General features: G+C 35.4%; 1 protein-coding gene across 11 annotated transcripts in view; it reads left to right on the forward strand.

Annotated features, from left to right (window-relative positions):
* The window catches only part of LOC103558432 (zinc finger protein 383-like), a 54389-nt gene that overhangs the window by 23848 nt on the left and 7270 nt on the right, over nucleotides 1–23271 (forward strand). For 5 of the 11 annotated variants that reach the window (XM_070557533.1, XM_070557532.1, XM_070557534.1 and 2 more), the window contains exons 3-6: nucleotides 16959–17015; nucleotides 21429–21555; nucleotides 21860–21958; nucleotides 23055–23108. In XM_070557533.1, coding sequence (XP_070413634.1) covers nucleotides 16959–17015; nucleotides 21429–21555; nucleotides 21860–21958; nucleotides 23055–23108 — 337 coding nt within the window. The remainder of the gene's footprint in view (nucleotides 1–16958; nucleotides 17016–21428; nucleotides 21556–21859; nucleotides 21959–23054; nucleotides 23109–23271) is intronic. The other 6 variants (XM_070557538.1, XM_070557537.1, XM_070557539.1 and 3 more) reach the window with 3 other exon arrangements.

Raw genomic sequence — 23271 nt, forward strand, 5'->3', positions numbered from 1 at the left:
CAGTATCATGATAGCATAAGATGCCCTTCCATCCCCTGCCCCTCGTTTGAAAAACTAAAATTCAGCATTCATCCACAAACAAAAGTGCCTCTGTGGGAGTTGTGAGATCCAACAGCATATGTCAAGGGACCTGGGAGGAGTCTCACCCACGTGTGCATCAAGTAATAGGCAGGCTGCCCTTGGTACAGGCTGTGGAACCAGCAGGAGTCTGTGAAACAGCCACAGGTCCTCTTGTCTGCAGTCAGGGTAAAACTGGAGAGTGCTGATTTTGCAGACACCCACAGATAAGAGAGCCTTTGTTGATGTCCAAGTTTCCTAAGAAGAGATCCAGTCTCTATTTCTGTTGGAGCAAACAAAAGTTTGGATGCATTGGAAAGGGTAAGATGAACTTTGCCAGCACTGCTCATTCCCCACGGTGTCACAGCACAGAGCTGAATTAACCAGTGACTGACAACCTCTCCTGCAGGGGAAAGGGAGAGTGGTGAGTGCATGCCCAGCTTCCCCAGCTGTACAGGATGCTGTTGGAGAAGCCCATTTCTCTTCTCCAGCACCCAGAGTATTGAGACAGTACTTCCATGACTTGGGGGAGGGAGGAGATTGGGGAAGAGGCAGGTAAGAATATCAGACTGGATTAAAGGAATGCAGTTCCTACTGACTGCATTCAGGACTCCAGCAGGAAGCCCACCATGAGCTTCTGGGGAAACCTCACTCAGTGATTGCCCCAACCTGGCTTGCAGGCACCCCAAAACTGAATGTTAGACCCACACCTTCCCCATTCTGCAGCTGGCTCCTTGTGCATGCTTCCAAGTGCAACAGTGAGAGCCAGTTCCAGTAGAAAGGGAATGCATGCAGAAAACAGGCCAGAGTCTGTGGGCAAGGGAGAAACCAAAACCTTGACCTGTAGTATCATCTTAGAGAAAACAAAGGAATCTCCAGCAGCCAGCCTGGTGAGTTGTAAGATTGAGAGAAGATGTAAAAGCTTAAGAATTCTGCCATGAGAGAGCAAGAAGCATGGAACAGAGAAAACCCCAGATATAAGCAGGACCAACAAAAATTGTCTTCCACCTGAAGGCTATTACTAACGATAGGAGGAAGTGACTGCTTTCTCAAATGTGAAAATAGCAATGCAAAACTCCAAGGAACATGAAGAATCAAGGAAATATGACATCACAAGCAGATTTCAATAATCCTCCAGTAACCAAACTCAAAGACACAGAATTTTGTCATTTGCCTGGTAAAGAATTCAAAATAGCTACAAGAAATGAGCTACAAGAAAACATAGAAAGACAATTCGATGAATCAGGAAAGCAGTACATGAAGAAAATGAGAAATTTAAAAAAGAGAAATAAAAAATGAACTAAAATTCTAGAGGTGAAGAATTGAATCAATGAAATGAAAAATGCAATAGAGAGCTTCAACAGCAGAATAGACCAAAGAGGAGAGAGAATCAGAGAGATAGAGTATTGGAACTTTGAAAGAACCCAGTAAGAGGAGAACAAAGAAAAAAGAATGAAAAAGAACAAAGAAAGCCTACATCTATGGAACGCCATAAAATGAACAAATAGCAGGATCACTGCAGTTCCAAAAAGGAGAGAGAGAGAAAGAGGAAGAAAGTTTATTTAAATAAGTAATAACTGAGAACTGCACAAACCTGGGGAGAGACTTGGACATCCAAGTTCATGAACTTAATAGACCACCTCATTGTCTCAATTCAAAATGACCTTTTTTAAGATACATTATAATGAAACTTCCAAAAATCAAAGATAATCCTAAAAGTAGCAAGAGAAAAAAAGAATTGTAATCTACAAAGGAACCTGCATTAGGCTATTAGTGGGTTACTCAGGAGAAACCCTACAGGCCAGGAGAATGGAGTGACATACTCAAAGTGTTGAAAGAAAACGTTGCCAGCCAAGAATACTCTGTCTAGCAAAGTTATCACTAAGAAATGAAGGAGCAATAAGCTTTCCCAGATAAATAAAAGCTGATGGAGTTCATCACCACCTTACAAGAAATGCCAAAATGAGTTCTTCAAGCTGAAATGAAAAGACGCTAACTAGTAACCTGGAGACAGGAAAATATACAACACACTAGTAAGGGTAAATATACAATCAGATTGAGAAAACTAATTCTGTAATGTGGTGTATTAGCCAGTTAACTAGAGTATAAAGGTTAAAGGAAAAGAATATAAAAAATAACTATTAGTAATTGTAATTGGTTAATGAATACACAATATAAAAAGAGGTAAATGGGAAAATGAAAAACTTTACAAAGGGGGCAGTAAATGAAGTAGAACTTTTGTTTTTCATCAAAGTTAAGTTGCTATCAACATAAAATGAACTGTTTTGTCTATAAGGTATTTTATGTAAGCCTCGTGGTAACCACAAAGTAAAAAGCTGTAGTAGATTCACAAAAGATTAAGGGGAATCAGAGCATACTACCATGGAAGATCACCAAATCAGCAAGGTAGGCAGAAAGAGGGGAGGGAAAAAGAACAATGGCACTACAGAACAGCCAGAAAGCAATAAGATGGCATTAGTAAGTTCTGACATGTCAATGTTTACTCAAAATGTAAATGGATTGAATTCACTGATCAAGAGGCACTGAGTGGCTGGGTAGATAAGACCCAACTATATGCTGCCTCCGATGACTCACATCAGCTTTAAGGTCACACAGAGGCTCAAAGTGAAGAGATGGAAAAAGATATTCCATGCAAATGGAAACCAGAATAAAGCAGGTATAGCCATAAATATATCAGACAAAATAGACTTTAAGCCAAAAACTGTGATAAGATACAAAGAAGGTCATTATAGAATGATAAGGGGATCAATTCATCAAGAAGATATAACAATCATAAATGTGTATGCACCCAATATTGGAGCATGTAAATATATTAAGCAAATACTAACAGATCTAAAGGGAGAAATAGACAGTTCACCAGTCGTAGGGGACATAAGTACCCCACTTTCAGTAATGGATAGATCATGCAGACAAAAGATCAACAAGGAAATATTGGACTTGAACCATACATTAGACAAAATGAGCCTAATAGACATATATAAAACATTCCAGGGGCTGGCCCGGTGGCCCAATGGTTAAGTTCCCACATTCCACTTTGGCAGCCTGAGGTTCACCAGTTCGGATCCTGGGTGTGGATCTATGCACTGCTTGTCAAGCCATGCTGTGGCAGGCCTCCCACATGTAAAGTAGAGGAAGATGGGCACAGATGTTAGCTCAGGGCCATACTTCCTCAGCAAAAACAGGAGGATTGGCAGCAGATGTTAGCTCAGGGCTAACCTTCCTGAAAAAAAAAAAAAAAACCATTCCATTCAATAGCAGCAGAATACACATTCTTCTCGAGTGCACAAGACATTCCTCAGGATAAATCATCTGATAGGTCACAAAACGTCTTAGGAAATTTAAGAAGATTAACATCATACCAAGTATCTTGTTCAAGAACAATTGTATGAAACTCGAGATTAACAAGAAGAAGAAGAAAGCTGGAAGATTTGCAAACAGTTGGAAACTAAAAAACACACTCATGAACAACCAGTGGTTCAAGGAAGAAATTTAAAAAAAAACTTAAACAGTTGAAAATAGAAACAACACATGAAAACCTGTGGGATGCTGCAAAAGCAGTTCTTAGAGGGAGCAATAAATGCATATATTAACAAAAATGAAAACTCTCAAATAAGCAACTAACTTTAAATGTCAAGGAACTAGAAAAAGAACAAACTAAGCCAAAGTTAGCAGAAGGAAATAAAGATCAGAGCAAAAATAAGTGAAATAGAGACTATTAAAGCAATAGAAAAGATTAACAAAACTAAAATCTGTTTTTTTTGAAGATAAATGAAATTGACAAAATTTTCACTGGAATAAAAAAGAAAAAGTGAGAGGACCCAAATGAAAAAATCAGAAGTGAAAGAGACATTCCAACTGATACCACAGAAATAAAAAGAATTATAAGGGGCTACTATGAGCAATTATATGCCAACAAATTGGATAACCTACAAGAGGTGGATAAATTCCTAGAAACATAAAACCTATCGAAATTGAATCGTGAAGAAATAGAAAATCTGAACAGACCAATTGCTAGTAAGGCTATTGAGTCAGTAATCAAAAATCTCCAATGAAGAAAAGCCAGCATGAGACAGCTTCACTGGTGAATTTTATCAAACATTTAAAGAAGAATACCAGTCCTTTTCAAACTCTTCCAAAAAAAATCAGAGAGGAGAGAATACTCCCAAAATCATTTCACAAGACCAGACACGCTCTGATGCTAAAACCAGACAAGGATGCCACAAAGAAAGAAAATTATAGGCCAATAACCCTGATGAATATAGATGCAAAAATTCTCAAGAAAGTATTATCAAACCTAATGCAACAGCACTTTAAAAGAATCATACACTATGATCGTGTTGAATTTATCCCTAGGATACAAGGATAGTTCAACATATGCAAATCAGTAAATGTGATGTATCACATTAATAGAATGAAGGCTAAAATTTATATGATTATCTCAGTAGTTGCAGAAAAAACATTTGCCAAAATACAGTATTCTTTCATGATAAAAACACTCAACAAATTGAGTGTAGAAGGAATGTTCCTCAACACAATAAAAGCCATATGTGACAAACCCACACCACTATCATACTCAACAGTGAAAAGTAGAGAGCTTTTCTTCTAAGATCAGGAACAACACACGGTACCAACTCTCGCCACTTTTATTCAACCGAGTACTGGAAGTTCTAGCCAGTGCAGTAATTTAAGAAAATAAGTAAAAGCATCCAAATTGGAAAGGAAGAAGTAAAATTAGCTTTGTTTACAGATGATATGATCTTATATATAGGAAATCCTAAGGACTGTTAGAACTAATCAACAAATAGAGTAAAGTTGCAGGAAACAAAGTCAATATACAGAAATGAGTTGCATTTCTATACACTAACAACAAAGTATCTGAAAAAGAAATTAAAAATCCCATTCACAATAGAATCAAAAACAATAAAATACATAGGAATAAATTTAACCAATGAGATGAAATATTTGTCCACTGAAACCTCCAAGACTTTGATGAAAAAAGTCAAAGACACAAATAAAAGATATCCTATGTTCATGGATCAGAAGAATTAATGTTGTTAAAATGTCCATACTACCCCAAGCCATCTATAAATTAAATGCAGTCCCTATCAAAATTCCAATGGCATTTTTCACAGTAACAGAAAAAACAATCCTAAAAATTGTATGGAGCCACAAAAGACCCCAACTAGCCAAAGCAATCCTGAGTAAGAAGAAAGCTGGAGACTCCACACTGCCGCATTTCAAACTATACAACAAAGCTTTAGTAATTGAAACTGGATGGTACTGGCATAAAAATGGACACAAAATGCAATGGAACAGAATTGAGAACCCAGAAATAAACCCTTGCATATACAGTCGACTCATATTTGACAAGGGAGTCTAGATTACTCAATGGGGAAAGGATAGTCTCTTCAGTAAATGGTATTTGGAAAACTTGATATTCACATGGAAAGGAATGAATTTGGACCCCTAGCTTGTACCACTGACAAAAATTAGCTCAAAATGGATTAAAAATTTAAACGTAAGACCTGGAACCCTAAAACTCCTAGAAGAAAACAGGGAAAAACCTGCTTGTTATTGGTCTTGGCAATGATTTTTTGGATATGACATCAAAAGCACAAGCAACAAAACCAAAATAAATGAGACTACCTCTAACTAAAACTTTTCTGCACAGCAAAAGAAACAACCATCAAAATGAAAAGGCAACCTATGGAGAAAATGTTTCCAAATCAGATATCTCATAACAGGTTAACATTCAAAATATGTGAAGAACTCATACAACTCAATAGCAAAAGAATCTGATTAAAAAATTGGAAGGGGAACTGAGTAGACATATTTCCAAAGAAGACATAAAAATGGCCAATGGAAAAGATATTCCACATCACTGATCATCAGGGAAATGCAAATCAAAATCATGAGATATTCTCTCACACCTGTTAGAATGGCTATCATCAAAGTCAAGAGTTAAAATGTGTTGTCAAGGATGTGGAGAAAAGGAAACCCTTATGCACTGTTGGTGGAAATGTCAGTTGGTACAGGTACTATGGAAACAATATGGAGGTTCCTTAAAAAAATAAAAATAAGAATACCATATAATCCAACAATACCACTTTTGGGTATATATCCAAAGGAAATGAAAACAGGATCTTGAAGAGATATCTGCACTCCCATGTTCTTGCAGTGTTGTTCATAATAGCCAAGATATGGAAACAATCTAAGTCAGTCAATGGATGAATGGATAAAGAAGATGTGATATGTGTGTGTGTGTGTGTGTGTATCACACACAATAGAATATTCAGCCATGAGAAAGAAGGAAATTCTACTGTTTGAAACAGCTTGTATCAACCTTGAGGGCATTATGCTAAGTGAAATAAGTCAGACAGAGAAAGATAAATACTGTATCATATCACTTACGAGTGGAATCTAAAATAGCTGAGCTTATAGAAACAGTGTATTGGTTGTTACCACGGGCTGTTGGGGGAAATGGGAAGATGTCAGTCAAAGGGTACAAACTTCCAGTTATAAGATGAATAAGTTCTGGGGATCTAATGTACAGCATGGTGACTAATAATACTGTATTATATACTTGAAAGTTGCTAAGTGAGTAGATGTCAAATGTCTCACTACAAAAAAGAAATGTTAGTTATGTGACGTGGTAGAAGGATTAGCTAACACTATGATGGTAATCATTTTGCATCAAATAAGTGTGTCAAATCAACATGATATACACCTTAAACTTACACAATGTTATTGTCAATTATACCAATACAGCTTGAATTAAATTAAAAATTTTAAAAGCTATACAAAAATAAAGTCACATATCTTGATAGATAGGGAGAGATTATATTTTGTGTATATGTGTATTATGACCTTTATTATGTTAGGCTATGTTCTCTCTATATCCACTTTGTTGAGAGTTTTTATCATAAATGCATGTTGAATTTTGTCAAATGATTTTTCTGCATCTATTGAGATGATAATATGATTTTTATCCTTCAATTTGTTAATGTGGTGTATCACATTGATTTGTGGATGTTGAACTATCCTTGCATCCCTGGGATAAATCCCCCTTGGTGTATGATCCTTTTATGTATTGTTGACTTGGTTTGGAATATTTTGTTGGTAATTCTTGCATCTATGTTCATTAGGGATATTTGCTTGTAATTTTCTTTTCTTCTTGTGTCCTTGTCTAATTTTGGGGACAGGGTAATGCTGGTCTTATAAAATGAGTTTGGAAGTGTTCCCTCTTCTTCCATTTTTTGGAAGAGTTTGAGAAGGATTGGTATTAATTCTTCTTTGAATGTTTGGTAGGAATCATCAGTAAAGCCATATGGTCCTGGACTTTTCTTTGTTGGGAGGTTTTTGATTACTGATTCAATCTCTTTAATAGTAATCAGGCTGTTCAGATTTTCTATTTCTTCATGATTTAGTCTTGGTAGGTTTTTTTTTTTTTTAAGATTTTATTTTTTCCTTTTTCTCCCCAAAGCCCCCCGGTACATAGTTGTGTATTCTTCGTTGTGGGTTCCTCTAGTTGTGGCATGTGGGACGCTGCCTCAGCGTGGTCTGACGAGCAGTGCCATGTCCGCACCCAGGATTCGAACCAACGAAACACTGGGCCGCCTGCAGCAGAGCGCACGAACTTAACCACTCAGCTACGGGGCCAGCCCCTAATCTTGGTAGGTTTTATGTTTCTAGGAATTCATCCATTTCCTTTTAGGTTGTCTGATTTGTTGGCATATCATTGTTCTTAGCAGTCTCTTATGATCTTTTGTATTTCTGTGGTATCAGTTGGAATGTTTCCTGTTTCATTTCTGATTTTATTTGAGTCCTTTCTCTTTTTTTCCTTGGTGAATCTAGCTAAAGATTTGTCAATTTTGTTTACCTTTTCAAAAAACCACGTCTTAGTTTCATTGATCTTTTCTATTGTCTCTTTAGTTTCTATTTCACTTATTTTCACTCTGATCTTTGTTATTTCCTTCCTCTCACTAACTTTGAGTTTTGATCTTTCATTTTATAGTTCCTTCAGATGTAAAGCTGGTTGTATGACATCTTTCTTGTTTCTGGATGTAGGCATATATTGCTAAGAACGTTCCTCTTAGAACTGCTTTTACAGCATCCCATAAGATATGTTACATTGTATTTACATTTTCATTTGTCTCAAGTGTTTTCTTATTTTTTTAAATTTCTTTTTTGACCCATTGGTTGTTTAAGTAGCATGTTGTTGAATCTCCACATATTTGTGAATTTTTAAGTTTTTTTCTTGTAATTGATTTCTAGTTTCATATCATTGTGGTTGGAAAAGATGCTTGATAGGATCTCAATCTTCTTAAATTTATTGACTTTTATTGTGACCTAACATATAATCTATCCTGGAGAATGTTCCATGTGTGCTTGAGAAGAATGTATATTTGTGGGGTTTTTTTGTTTTTTGTTTTCCTTTTTCTCCCCAAAGCCCCCCGGTACATAGTTGTGTATTCTTCATTGTGGGTTCTTCTAGTTGTGGCATGTGGGACGCTGCCTCAGCGTGGTCTGATGAGCAGTGCCACGTCCACGCCCAGGATTCGAACTAACGAAACATTGGGCCACCTGCAGCGGAGCGCGCAAACTTAACCACTCGGCCACGGGGCCAGCCCCTGTATATTTGTTTATGAATGGAATGTTTTGTATATGTCCATCTGGTTTATGTTTCAATCTTGAATCCTTTTTCATTTGATTTTTTGTGTATGATTTGAAACAATTTCATTCTTTTGCAGGTGGATATCTAACTTTCCCAACACCATTTAAAGAAGAGACTACCCTTTACCCATTTTATATTTGTGGTGCCCTTGTCAAAGATTAATTGACCATGTATGTGAGGATTTATTTCTGGGCTATTATATTCCATTAGCTTATGTTTATGTTTTTATGCTGGTACCATACTGTTTTGATTACTGTAGCTTTGTAATGTGTTATGAAATCAGAAGTGTAGTGCCTCCTGCTTTATTGTTTTTGCTCAAAAATGCTTTGATTAATTGGTGTTTTTTTGTGGCTCCAAATGAATTTTATGATTTTTTTTCTATTTCCATAAAGAATGCCATTGGAATTTTGATAGCAATTGCATTGGATCTGTAATTTCCATATATTTATGTTTCCCCATTTTATTTCTATTATTGATATCTAGTTTCGTTCCATTGTGATATAAAAAGATACTTGGAATAATTTCCAATCTCCTTAAATTTGTTAAGACTTGTTTTATGACCTAGCATGTGATGTATCCTGAATAATGTTGCATGTATGTTTGAGAAGAATGAGTAGTCTGCTGATGTTGTGTGGAATGTTCTGTATATGTGTGTTAGCTTCATTTAGTGTTTTGTATTGTTAAGTTCTGCATTTCCATTATTGGTTTTCTGTCTGAATAATCTGTCCATTAGTGAGAATGGGTATTGAAGTCTCCTACTATTATTGTATTGCTGTTTTCCCCTTCAAATCTGTCAATGTTTGGTTTATATATTTAGATGCTTTGATATTGGGTACATATATATTTATAATTGTTATACTTTCTTGTTCAGTTGCCCCTGGTATCATTATAAATGGCATTCTTTGTCTTTTGTGACAATTTTTTACTTAGAGTCAATTATGTCTGCTATAAGTATAGTTATGCCTGTTCGCTTTTGATTACCATTTGCGTGAAATATATTTCTCCACCCTACACTTTCAGCCAAACTTACTTACCTTACTTACTTACCTTAACTCTGAAGTGAGTCTCTTATAAACAGCATATAGTTGGGTCTTGAGGGTTTTGGTCCACTCTGTGTTTTTTCAGCCACTTTATGTCTTTTGCTTGAGGAGTTAAGTCCCTTTACACTTAAAGTATTTGTTGATAGGTAAAGACTTTTGTCATTTTATTAATGCTTTCCGTTTTGTAGTTCTTATTTCTCTCTTCTTCTCTTGCTTTTTTATTGTACTTTGATTTTTTTTGTACTGACATGCTGTGATTCTTTTCTCTTTATCTTTTATGTATCTTCCATAGATTTTCCCTTTGTGGTTACCATGAGGCTTGACTCAAATAATTTATAGTTATACCAGTCTATTTTAAACTAACAACTTAACTTCAATCATATACAGAAACTCTACACTTTATTTCTCTCCACACACAATTTATATAATTGATGTTAGATTTTACCTTTTTTATATTATATTTTCATTAGCAAATTTCTTTGGTTATGGTTATTCTTTTTAAAATTTTTATTCAATTTATTTAAACTAAGGAAAAAAAACCAAGACAGTTTACTCATTTCTCCCACACCCCACCCACTGTCTCTTGCAACCACCAATCTATTCTCTGTATCTATGAGCTTGGTTTTATTTTTCTGTTTGTTTCTTTGTTTTAGATTCCACATATAAAAGAGATCATACAGTATTTGTCTTTCTCTGTCTGACTTATTTCACTTAACATAATGCCCTCAAGGTTCATTCATGTTGTTGCAAATGGCAAGATTTCATTATTTTTTATGGCTAATATTCCACTATATATACCACAATTTCTTTATCCATTCCTCCATTGGTGGACACTTAGGTTGTTTCCATACCTTGGGTACTGTAAATAATGCTGCAGTGAACATGGGGTTCATATATCTTTTTTGAATTAGTATTTTTGTTTTCTTTAGATAAATACCCAGACGTGGAATTGCTGAATCATATGGTAGTTCTATTTTTAAGTTTTTGAAGAAAGGGTTGAGATCATATCTAGCATCTTTTCTGGCAACAATGGTACAAAACTGGAAATTAATTACACCAAGAAAGCCAGAAATTTTACAAATATGTGGTGATTAAACAACATGCTGCTGAATAACCAACATCTCAAGAGGAAATCAAAAAAATTTAAAAAATACCTTGAGACAAACAAAAATGCAAATATACCATACCAAAATTTATGGGATGCAGCAAAAGCAGTTCCAAGAGGGACGTTCAAAGCAATAAATGCCTATTTCAAGAATAATATTCTGTTGTCTCAATGTATTACAGTTTGTTTATCCACTCAACTACTGAAGGATGTTTTGATCATTTCCAAGTTTTAGCCTTTGTGAATAAAACTGCTATAAACATCCATATGAAGGTTTTTGTGTGGATATAAGTTTTTAACTCCTACCAAGAAGCCCAATTGCTTAATCATATGGTAAGAGTATGTTTAGTTTTATAAGAAATTGCTAGTGTCTTCCAAAGTCTCTGAATCATTTTGCATTGCCACTCTCAATGAAAGAGAGTTCCTGTTGCTCCCTATTCTTGGCAGCATTTGGTGTTCTCAGTGTTTAGGATTTTGGCCATTCTAATAGATAAGTGGTGGTATCTCATTGTTATTTTAATTTGCATTTCCCCAGTGACATATGATATGGAGCATCTTTACATAGGCTTATTTTCCATCTGTATATCTTCTTTGATGAAGTTTCTGTTAAGTTCTTTGGCCCATTTTTTTTTTTTTTTTTTTTTTTTTTTAAGATTTTATTTTTTCCTTTTTCTCCCCAAAGCCCCCCGGTACATAGTTGTGTATTCTCCGTTGTGGGTTCCTCTAGTTGTGGCATGTGGGACGCTGCCTCAGCGTGGTCTGACGAGCAGTGCCATGTCCGCGCCCAGGATTCGAACCGACGAAACACTGGGCCGCCTGCAGCGGAGCGCGCGAACTTAACCACTTGGCCACGGGGCCAGCCCCCTTTGGCCCATTTTTTAATGTGGTTGTTTGTTTTCTTATTGTTGAGTTTTAAGTGTTCTTTGTATATTTTGGATAATAGACATATATCCTTTATCAGATGTCTTTTCTCCCAATCAATAGCTTGTGTTCTCATTATCTTGAAATGGTCTTTCATAGAAAGAGTTTTTAACTTTAATGAAATCCAGCTTATCACTTATTTCTTTCATGGATCATGCCTTTGATGCTGTATCTAAAATGTCATCACCAAACCCAGAGTCATCTGGATTTTCTACTATGTTATCTTTTAGGAGTTTTATAGTTTTACATTTTACATAGATCTATGATCCATTTTCAGTTAATCTTTGTGAAGGTGCTTTATATAGATTCATTTTTTTTCATGTGGGTGTCCAGTTTTCCCAGCACCATTTGTTAAAAAGACTTTCTTTGCTTTATTGTATTGCTATTGTGCCTTTGTCATAGATTAGTTGGTTATATTTATGTTGAACTATTTCTGGGCTCTCTATTCTGTTCCATTGATCTGTTTTTTTAGTTGAATAAATTTGACATGTAACATTGTGTAAATTTAAGGTGTACAGCATGTTACTTTGATGCATTTATATATTGTAATATTATCATGCAGTATTTATCATATTACATAATTATTGTACTGTATTGTCTATATTCTTTATACTGTGCGTTAGATCTCTAGGTTCTATTTACTACTTGTTACAAATTTGTACTCTTAAACACCGTCACTCTTATCCTCCCCCCATCCCATGGTAACACCATTTTACTCTCTGTTTTTTACAGGCTTAACCTTTTTTAGATTCCATATATAAGCAACATCATATAGTACTTGTCTTTCTCTGTCTGACCTATCTCACTTAGCATAATGTACTCAAAGTCCATCCATATTGTCACAAATGGAAGGATATCCTCCCTTCTCATGGCTGAATAATATTCCATTGTGTTTATGTGCCACATATTTTTTTATCCATTCATCCTTTGTTGAGTATTTGGGTTGTTTCTATGTCTTGGTTATTGTGAATAATGCTGTGATAAACATGGGGAGTGCGTGTTTGAAGTCTTGTGCATATCTTGTTGAAATTTTATTTTCGTTTCCTTTGAGTATATACTCAGAAGTGGAATTACTGTATCATATGGTAGATCTATTTTTAATGTTTTGAGGAACCTCCATATTGTCTTCGATAGTGTTTGGACCAATTTACAGTCCCACCAAAAATTTATAAGGGTTCCCTTTTCACCACATCCTCTCCAGCACCTGTTGTCACTCCTCTTCTTGATGATAGCCATTCTAACAAGTGTGAGGTGATACCTCACTGGGGTTTTGATTTGCATTTCTCTGATAATTAGTGATGTTGAGCATCTTTTCATGTGTCGGTTGGCAATTTTATGTCCTCTTTGGGAAAATGTCTGTGTATTCTTTTGCCCATTTTTTAAATTGAATTTTTTTTGTTGTTATTGAGTTGACCCAGTTCTTTATATATTTTGGATATTAACCCTGTATCCAATATATGGTTTGCAAAAATTTCCTGCCATTCTGTAGGTTGTCTTTTTATTTTGTTAGTTGTTTATTTTGTGCAGAAGCTTTTGAATTTGATGTAGTTCCATCTGTTGATTTTTGCTTTTGTTTTTTGTGCTTTGGCATCATATTAAAAAGAAAACATTGCCAAGACCAATATTGATATGCTCCTTCCCTATGTTTCTTCTAGGAGTTTTATAGTTTCAGGTCTTATGTTTAAGTCTTTGATCCATTTTCAGTTAATTTGTGTGAGTGGTGTGAGATAGGGGTCCAATTTCATTGTTCTGCACGTGTTTCTCCAGTTTTCCCAGCACCATTTGTTAAAGAGACTCTATTCATCTATTTGTCTGTTCTTTTGTCATTATCACACTGTTTGATTGCTGTACCATTGTAATAAGTCTTGAAACTTTGTTCTTTTCTCCAACTTTGTGCTTTTCCATTCCTATCATGTTGGCTATTCTGAGTCTTTTGCCTCTACATATAAATTTTAGAATCAGCTTGCCAGTATCCACAAAATAACTTGCTGGGACTTTTATTTGGATTACATTGAATCTATAGATCAAGTTGGGAGGAACTGAACCCTTGACATTGTTGAAGCTTCCCATTCATGAACATGGAATATCTTTCCATTTATTTGGTTCTTCTTTGGTTTCATTTATCAGAATTTTGTAGTTTTCCTCATATAGATCTTGTACATATTTTGCTAGACTAATTATTTCATTTTTGGGGGTGCTAATGTAAATGATGTTCTGTTTTTTAATTTAAAAATACTCTTATTCATTGCTGGTATATAGGAAAGTGATTGACTTTTGTATATTAACTTTGTATCCGGTAACTGCTGTAATCCTTTATTAGTTCCAGGAGAGTTTTTTGGTTTGTTTTTTGTTTTGTTTTGTTTTGTTGATTCTTTCAGATTTTCTCCATAGGCAATCATATCATGTATGAACAAAGACATTTTTATTTCTTCCTTCCCTATCTGTATGCCTTTTATGTCCTTTTCTTGTCTTATTGAATTAGCGAAGATTTCCAGTTCATATTGAAAAACTGTGATGAGAGGGGACATCTTTGCCTTCTTCCTGATCTTAGTGAGAAAGCTTCAAGTTTCTCACCATTAAATATAACGTTAGTTGTAGGATTTTGTAGATATTCTTTATCAAGTCCAGGAAGTTCCCCTCTATTCCTAGTTTATTCAGAATGTTTATCATGAATGTTAGATTTTTTCAAATGCTTTTTCTGCATCTCTTGATATGATCATATGATTTTTCTTTTTTAGTTTATTGATGTGATGGATTGCATTAATTGATTTTCAAAGATTGAACCAGCCTTTTTTACCTGGGATAAATCCCATTTGGTTGTGGATTATAATTATTTTTACATATTGTTGGGTTCAAATGCTAGTATTTTGTTGAGGATTTTGGCATCTATGATCATGAGAGATACTGATCTGCAGTTTTCTTTTCTTGTAATGTCTTGTCTGGCTTTGGTACTGGGGTAATAACTGGCCTCATAGAATGAGTTAGGAAGTATTCCCTCTGCTTCTATCCTCTGAAAGAGATTGTAGAGAATTGGAATAATTTCTTCTTCAATTGTTTGATAGAATTCACAGGTGAACCCATCTGGACCTGATGCTTTCTGTTTTGGAAGGTTATTAATTATTGATTCAATTGTATTTATACATTTATGCCTATTCAGATTGTCTATTTCATCTTGTATGAGTTTTGGCACATTGTATCTTTCAAGGAATTGTTTTTTATCTAGATTATCAAATTTGTGGGCATAGAGTGAGTCATTCATAGTATTCCTATTTTATCTTTTTAATGTCCATGGGATCTGAAGTGATATCTCTTCTTTCATTTCTTATATTAGTAATTTATGTCCTGTCTTCTTTTATTAGTTATCCTGGATAAAGGCTCAGTGATTTTATTGATCTTTTCAAAGAAGCAGCTTTTAATTTTGTTGCTTTTCTCTGTTGATTTCCTGTTTTCAATTTCATTGATTTCTACTCTAATTCTTATTATTTCTTTTCTTCCTTACTTTGGATTTAATTTGTTGTTTTCCTATTTCTTAAGGTGGAAATTTACATTATTGATTTTAGATCTTCTTTTCTAATGTATATATTCATTTCTACAAATTTCCCTCTAAGCACTGTTTTTGCTGCATCCTACAAATTTTGACAAGTTGTGTTTTTTTCATTTAGTTCAAAAATATTTAAAATTTCTCTTGATATTTCTTCTTTGATCCATGTATTATTTAGAATTGTGTTGTTTAACTTCCATGTATTTGGGGATTTTCCAGGTATCTTTCTGTTATTGATTTCTAATTTAATCCTATTGTTGTTTGAGAATACACATTGTATGATTTGGATTCTTTTAAATTTGTTCAGGTGTGTCTTATGGCCCAGAATATAGTCTATCTTGGTGAATCTTCCATGTAAGCTTGAGAGTAAAGGAATATTTTTTAATAATGCAAAACCAAGAATCCCTTATAGAAAAGATTTGATAAGTATGACTTTTTGCATATAATACAAGTAGCAAACTATGATACACTTTTTGAAAATTATGACTTAGTACTAATCTAAATAAGAGTAAAACACTAACTTTAAAAAATTGCCAGAATATAAAAAAATATTTCATAGAACGGGAACTGCAGTGAGAACTAGAAAGAAGTACTTATCCTTAAAATATTTTGAAAATAATTATCAATATTATGAGAAATGTAAATGAGAACTTTTGTTTTCACTTCTTATCCTGGCAAAGATACAGAAATTTGGTATTAACTAAGTTGGCCATTGTGTGGGGAATAATATTCTCACACCCTCCTGATAGGCACGGCGACCTCAATAGAGGTCAATTGGAAATACCTTTCAAACTTTAAAATTCATGTATTGTTGGTCAGCAATTCCAGTTCTAGGCTTTTATCCTACTGGTGTCAGGCATATGGACAAGGATATTGTTTATAGAAACATTGATTTTATAATTAAAGCAAAAGTTTAGAAACGATGTCAATTTCCTCTAATGTCAAATTGGTCGAATAAATTATTGTATATAAATTTAATGAAAAGTGTAGAACATTAAAAGGATGTTATTTATGTATTAATATAGAACCATTTTAAGAAATATTAAGATGTGAAAATAGTAAGATGCAGAAATAGGTATAATAAGCCAATAATTTATCAAAAAATTTATTTATATGTGTAAATATGTACACACCCACATATATACAGACATGTACTCTCAAGGTGTACTTGTTGCATGGGGAGAAAAACCTGGAGTCTGGCGTATATAGTTGAGAGATGTTCTTTCATCACAATGTCCCCTTTTATTCTTTTTGAATTATTACTGCTTGGAAAAACCTAGAGCTGTTTAGGAGAAGGAAGAAGGAGAAGCAGAGGAAGGAGCTTCTGGATCCCCATCTCCAACCAGGTTCAGGTGCCTGTAGTTCAGCATGCTGCAGCTGGTTTGTGGGGACTCAAGCTTAGTGAAGGAGTGGTATTTGTACATTCTCCAACCCACCACTGTCCATATCTGTGTTTGGTGCGGGGTAGTTGCAGGTTGCCTGAGTGGACAGGGTTGGAAACAGGGGAAAGGACAGCCATTTGAATATGTTAGTTCTGGGAACTGTGAGGCTAGCGCTGTGCCATCAAACCTGCCTTCTCAAGATTCTGCCTTTTTCCAGAAGAGGACCTTCAAGGAAGACTGCGTATCTCCTACAAGATTGAAAGCTATGGCCCAGGTGAGATGATTCATCCTCTCTCCTTCCTGAAATATATTCTTCCCTCCAGGACACATGACCATTTGCTTTCATTATCCTGACCTTTCCAGGGCAATGACACCTCTTCCAGAGCCTCCTAACCATTTCATCCCATTCCAGGCACACAGCTCTGGGATCTCTGTTTTACTTGCTGTCTAATCTCCCTTCTAATTGCAAACAAGTGTTTATACATTCTTTCTGTTAATTAAATGACATCTCCTTGGTTTACTGGGGCCAAGAATCCTGATAGAGCAGAGATGTTTGTTGGGGGTCCTGACATGCCTGGAAAGTTATGTGGTGAGGTGGAGCTGAGTACTTAGGTTCGAGCTCACAGTGGAAACTCATGATTATCTCCTTGGGGAAGATTTCTTCTCCATGGTAAGAAAAGATGGGAGGTGGTGTTAGTGGAGCCAAGACTTCATTTGATGGCACCCTCCTTGTGACTCTATCATCATTTTTCATTAGTTTTCTGTAATTCAGGAAAAATAAAAATTTGCATTTGATGATAGATGGTTACAAGAAGGACATCAGCCCAAGGCATATGTTCTTGAGAATCATAATGTCAGAGTTCAGACCAACCTTGAGGGTCTTAAAGAAAGTTGCCTCTCTATGATATATATGCTTCTCCTAGCAATGCTGTTGATGAAATAAATTTGTTTCTATAGGGGAAAATATATTTATACTAAAATGTGTCATGAAAATGAACCAAGAGCTTCTAAAATCTCTTAAGTTATATACAAATTTTATTTTCTGTAATGAAGATAGTTAAATTAATTCTTATTAGATACTAAATATTGAAATAGCACTGAAAGATTTATAATGGAAAAAAACCACCAGTGTTTCCCCTGTCATTCAGTTTCAGCCGAACTCCTCAAAGGCACTGACCCTCAACTAATGGCATTTGCTCCTAGATTTCCAGTTATTCTCACATTGTTATTTATTAAACAATTGAATATATATATTTCTTTCTACCCCATTTTCATCACCAATTTTTCAACCTTATTGAGTTCTTGGTTATCTTATAATCAAACTACTCTTTAAAGTATAGTACACACGCAGACTGCCTTAAGGCAAAATAAAGGGTAATCACAACAGTGCATTGAAACACACGTCAATAGTGGTACATATGCATAACATTCCAAAGAATCCTGGACAACACTCTCTCTTCACCTTCTCACTTGGCAAAGTATACAAAGAAAATAGTTGAGGCTCATCCAAATGTCACAACAATGGAAATGTGTTCCGTATTATATTCTCTGACTAGAAATTGTTGTAGCAAGTAAATTGGTGTTTGTTTGTGCCTAAAACCACATAATGTTCACATATCAGTTCTTATATTTATTTAGTGTGTTTTGGAGTAGAAGAGTCATTATATTCAAAATTAAAAGTGTTATTGTGGAAGAAATGCTTTAATTTTTGGAAGCTTTTGAAGTAAAAAATCATTCCTAAATAGTCATCATGAGAGATAAGTTTGTATAACTCTTCATTTTTTTCTGAAGTTAATTTTTTGGATGAATTTTTTTTCACCTAGTTTTCTAGTATTTATTGCTAATATTTCAAAATGTAACAATATCTCTATTACATACATATTAATAGCAATTTCCACATTGCTGAACATTATTTCCTGAGGAGTCTCTTATGTTCTTCCATGGCCACTGCAGCCATCTGGACAAATTTTTATCTTTGCTTCCCAGCTATTGTCCTAGCTTTTCCATTTTATATTTACGCTGGTACCTTCTCTTGCCACTCTGCTATGTTGCTTTTCTTTCTTGATCTCTTATGTAACTCTTTGCTCTTTTACTGTCTGGTCTTGATATAACATGTCCTCTATTACCTTCTCAGAAAAATGGTCCGCAGAAAGGGCTGAAAGAAGGTATTCCTCTCCCAAAGCCAGTGGGTAAAGACTGGAAGAAGAAACTTCTTCTTTAAATGTGAACACAGCAATGCAAGACTTCAGGGAACATGGTAAATCAAGGAAACATGACACCACCAAAGGAACACAGTACTTTTCCAATAACCAACACCAAAGAAATGGAGATCTGCAATTTTCCTGGTAAAGAATCAAAAAGAGTTGTTTTTAGGAAGCTCAATGAGAAACAAGAAAACACAGAAAGAATTCAACAAAATCAGAAAAACAACTCAAAAACAAAAAAGTTTAACAAAGAGATGGAAATCATAAAAAAGAAGCAGGCAAATTCTGGAGCTGAAGAATACAATGAATGAAATGAAAAATGCAATAGAAAGCATCCACGGTAGACTTAATCCAGCAGAAGAATGAATCTGTGAAGTCACAGACAGATCATTTGAAATTATCCAGTCAGAGAAAACGAAGAAAAAAGAATGAAAAACAGTGAAGAAAATGTAAGACCTGAAACCATAAAACTATTAGAACAAACTATTAGAAGAAAACGTCAGGAAAGTTTCTTGACATTGGTCTGGGCAATGATCTTTTGGATATGACACCAAAAGCAAAGGCAACAAAAGCAAAACTAAACAAGTGGGACGACATCAAACTAAAAAGCTACTGCACAGCAATGGAAAGTCAACAAAATGAAAAGGCCACCTACAGAATGAGAAAGAATATTTGCAAACCATATATCTGATAAGCCTTTACTATCCAAAATATATAAGGATTTATACAACTTAATAGCCAAAAAACAAGTAACCCTATTAAAAAATGGGGAAAGGACCTGAGTAGACATTTTTCCAAAGAAGATATACTAATGGCCAACTGGTACATAAAAGGTGCTCCCCGTCACTAATCATTAGGGAAAGGCAAATCAAATCCACAGTGAGATACCACCTTAGACCTGTTAGGATGGTTTTTATCAAAAAGACAACAGATAAGTGTTGGTGAGGATGTGAATAAAAAGAAAACTTTGTATACTGTTGGTTGGAATGTAAGTTAGTACAGCCATATAGAATATGGAATGGGGACTCCTCAAAAAACTAAAATTAGAACTGTCATATGATCCAGCCGTCCCACTTCTGAGTATATGTCCAAAGGAAACAAAATCAGTATCTTGAAGAGATATCTGCACTCCCATGTTCATTTTCATTGCAGCATTATTTACAATAATGTCCATTGATGGAGGAATGGATAAAAATAGATGTGAGATATCCATCAATCTATCAATAGATAGATATACGTATAATGGAATATTATTCAACCATAAGAAAGAAGGAAATCCTGCCATTTGCAGATATATCTCGAGGACGTTATGCTAAGTGAAATTAGCCAAACAGAGAAAGACAGATACTGTATGATCTCACTTACCTGTATATCTAAAAATAAAAAAAAGTCCAACTCTTAGAGGCCAAAGAGAATGGTGGATACTAGGGGCTAGTGGGTGGAGAACATAGAGATATGCTGGTCAAAGGGTACAAGCCTTCAGTTACACGATGAATAAACTCTGGGGATCTAATAATGTACATTGTAGTGACTATAGTTAACAGTGATGTGTTATGTACTTGACATTTGCTAGGAGAGTAGACCTTGAGTGTTCTCACCATGCACACACACACAAAATGGTAACTCCATGAGGTGATGGATGTGTTAATTAACCTGATTGTGGTAATCATTTCACGAAGTGTCTGTATGTTAGATCATCACGTTATACATTTTAAGAATATACAATTTATTTGTCAATTATACCTCAATAAAGCTGAAAAATCTGTTTTAAATAAAAGAATAAAAAAGGTATGTAGGAGTTATATATTTGAGCTTTTGCTTATCTAAAATGTCTTATACAACCCTCACATTAGTGTGAATTTTGGCTGGATAAATAACTCTAGTCAAGAATTCACTTCTCTTTCAGTATTGCAAAATTGGTTACATATTTTGTTTTGTGTTTCCATTGAAGAGTACTATTGAGCAGGCTGTTGTGTTTCTGTTTCCTGGTGTCTTTCATGTGACTTGCTTTCTGATTGTTGAAAATGTTGGGACCTTCTCTATATTCCTATTATTCTACAATTTTATCCTCTGATACCCTGCCAAGAGTTTACCAATTATTTATAACTTGGCTTTTCACGGGAGAAGGGGAAGCAGGAAGTTACTTCTCTTTATTGAAAATATACTATATCCAAGTTGGCTTTTTAATTGGGATATTCCTCTTAATTGAATTTAATATATTTTTAAACCAGAATGGATCTTGGAATCCTCTGGGCACAGAGTTTTTGCCTGCAGGAATTAGGTTGTGTGAGGCCGGCCCATTGATTAACACTGACTCTATTCTTCACTCATCACAGGCAGTGACTCCAGTCTGTTTGCTCTCCTTCTCTCTCCTTTCCTGTAGAACTCTCCTTTACTTCCTCTACTTTTATGTTTTTCCTCTCCTTTCATCTTGAAGTCATTTATTTTCATTACACAAGTATGACTCATGTTTTTTGTTCCAGGGATTTGTGATATTCAGGGATGTGTCCATAGACTTCTCTCAGGAAGAGTGGGCATGCCTGGACTCAACTCAAAGGAATTTGTACAGATGTGTAATGTTGGAAAATTATAGCAACCTGGTCTCAGTTGGTAAGTATACCTATCTCTAAAAAGTCAAATTTTGCCCCCTGATGTATTTGCTTCCCTCAAGAAGAATTTCTCAATTCCTTTCATGTATCATGCATTTCTTCTCCCTCTTTCTAAAGAAATGGCTTGAGCTTTGTAAAGTTGGAAATGGGGAGCTTCATTGGGCCTAAGGCCAAAGCTCTGTCTTCTCTGCTTTTTTGTGGCCCTTCCAAGAGTGGCATCATCTTTTATTTGCTGATCACGGGACAGGATTTGAGTCCTGAGACATGTACAACATAAAAATTCTCCTTTCTTCTCTTGTGAATAGGACTTGCCATTCCCAAGCCATACGTGATCTCTTTATTGGAGCAAGGGAAGGAGCCTTGGCGTGTTTTTGACGGTGAGCTGACAAAGGGCCTGTACCTAGGTAAGTGACTGATGATCAGGCAAGGGGAGAGCTGTGCAGGGCGTAACTCAGATGAGTGAGGAGACCATATCTTTGAGATGTTTTGCAGAATCTTCCTTCAAAGGCCCACAGCTGTAGGGAAAAGTAAACTTCACCATTAGCTTCCAAACACCCACACCTCCATCTCGAACCTAACACTGTCCCTGCTTCTTTGCTTTCATATTTTCTTTCAATTCCTAGTAGATATTTCTAATGACAGACTTCTACCTTTATTTGAGATCTAATTCATTCCCATTGGCTTACTGTCTTTTGCCCTTTGATCTATATATGCGTTACTCTCTTAAACATTTTGCTATTCAGTATGTTCACTTTTTTGATTCATTACTTTATTCATATATTCATTTTTTTCAACCAACACTTCCCTATATTCTATGCTGAGGAGGACATTTTTCTGGGAGATGTAGAGATTATAAAATACGTGAGCTATTAAGAAACTTATAGCCTAGGAGTTGAGAAAAAAATCCATAAAAGTCCTTCAAAAAGTAGAATTAATTGTAAGAGAAGTTCAAATAGTACAACCAGAAGAAATGGCTGGAGATTGAAAGGTGGAAAAGCCTCACAGAGCTGTAATCGTTGGAGCCTTGGGAGTGATGGCAGTCACCTTGGTAGAGAGTTTTGAGTATAAAGGGTATGTGCTTGCAATGGGAAGGCAGAGGGTGCAGACGAGGAGAGATTGAGATGAGGGAGGAGGATCAAGCAATTGCGTGAATGCATGCAATCGACATAAAATAGAGTGGGAGTGAGGGAGAAGAGCATGTGAAGATGGATAATTCAAGGCAGAGGGCACAGTAAGTACAAAAGTCCAGAGGCTGTCAGGCTCATTGTGTGTCAGCAGCACCAAGGTGGCCAGTATGGCTAGGTGAGAGTGAACGAAGAGGAGAGGAGGGTGAGATGTGATCAGAGAGGTGTATGTTGGAAAGGGTCAGTTTATGGTGACCTTGTAAATTGCAGTTGAAGTTTTTCTGAGTGAAATGGGACATAAGTAGATTTTAAGCAGAACTACGACATGATTAGATTTTTATTTTTTAAAAATACCGGGGTTTTTTTCCATTTACAGAAGAGGAAACTGGGGCACAGAAACTCGAAATAACTTGTCCAAGGTCAACAACGAGTAAGTGTTGGAGATAAGGTTTGAACCGAAGCTATATGTGCTCTAAGCTCCTGAGCTATATTGCCTCTCCAAGTCTAATCAAAAGAGTGTAGACATAGTGGACATGTTTTCCTCTGAATTACAGGTGAATAGATACAAGTTAATTTTTAAAATGAATTTTTAA

This window comes from Equus przewalskii, chromosome 9 (assembly GCF_037783145.1).
Source record: "Equus przewalskii isolate Varuska chromosome 9, EquPr2, whole genome shotgun sequence".
NCBI classification, from domain to species: domain Eukaryota; kingdom Metazoa; phylum Chordata; class Mammalia; order Perissodactyla; family Equidae; genus Equus; species Equus przewalskii.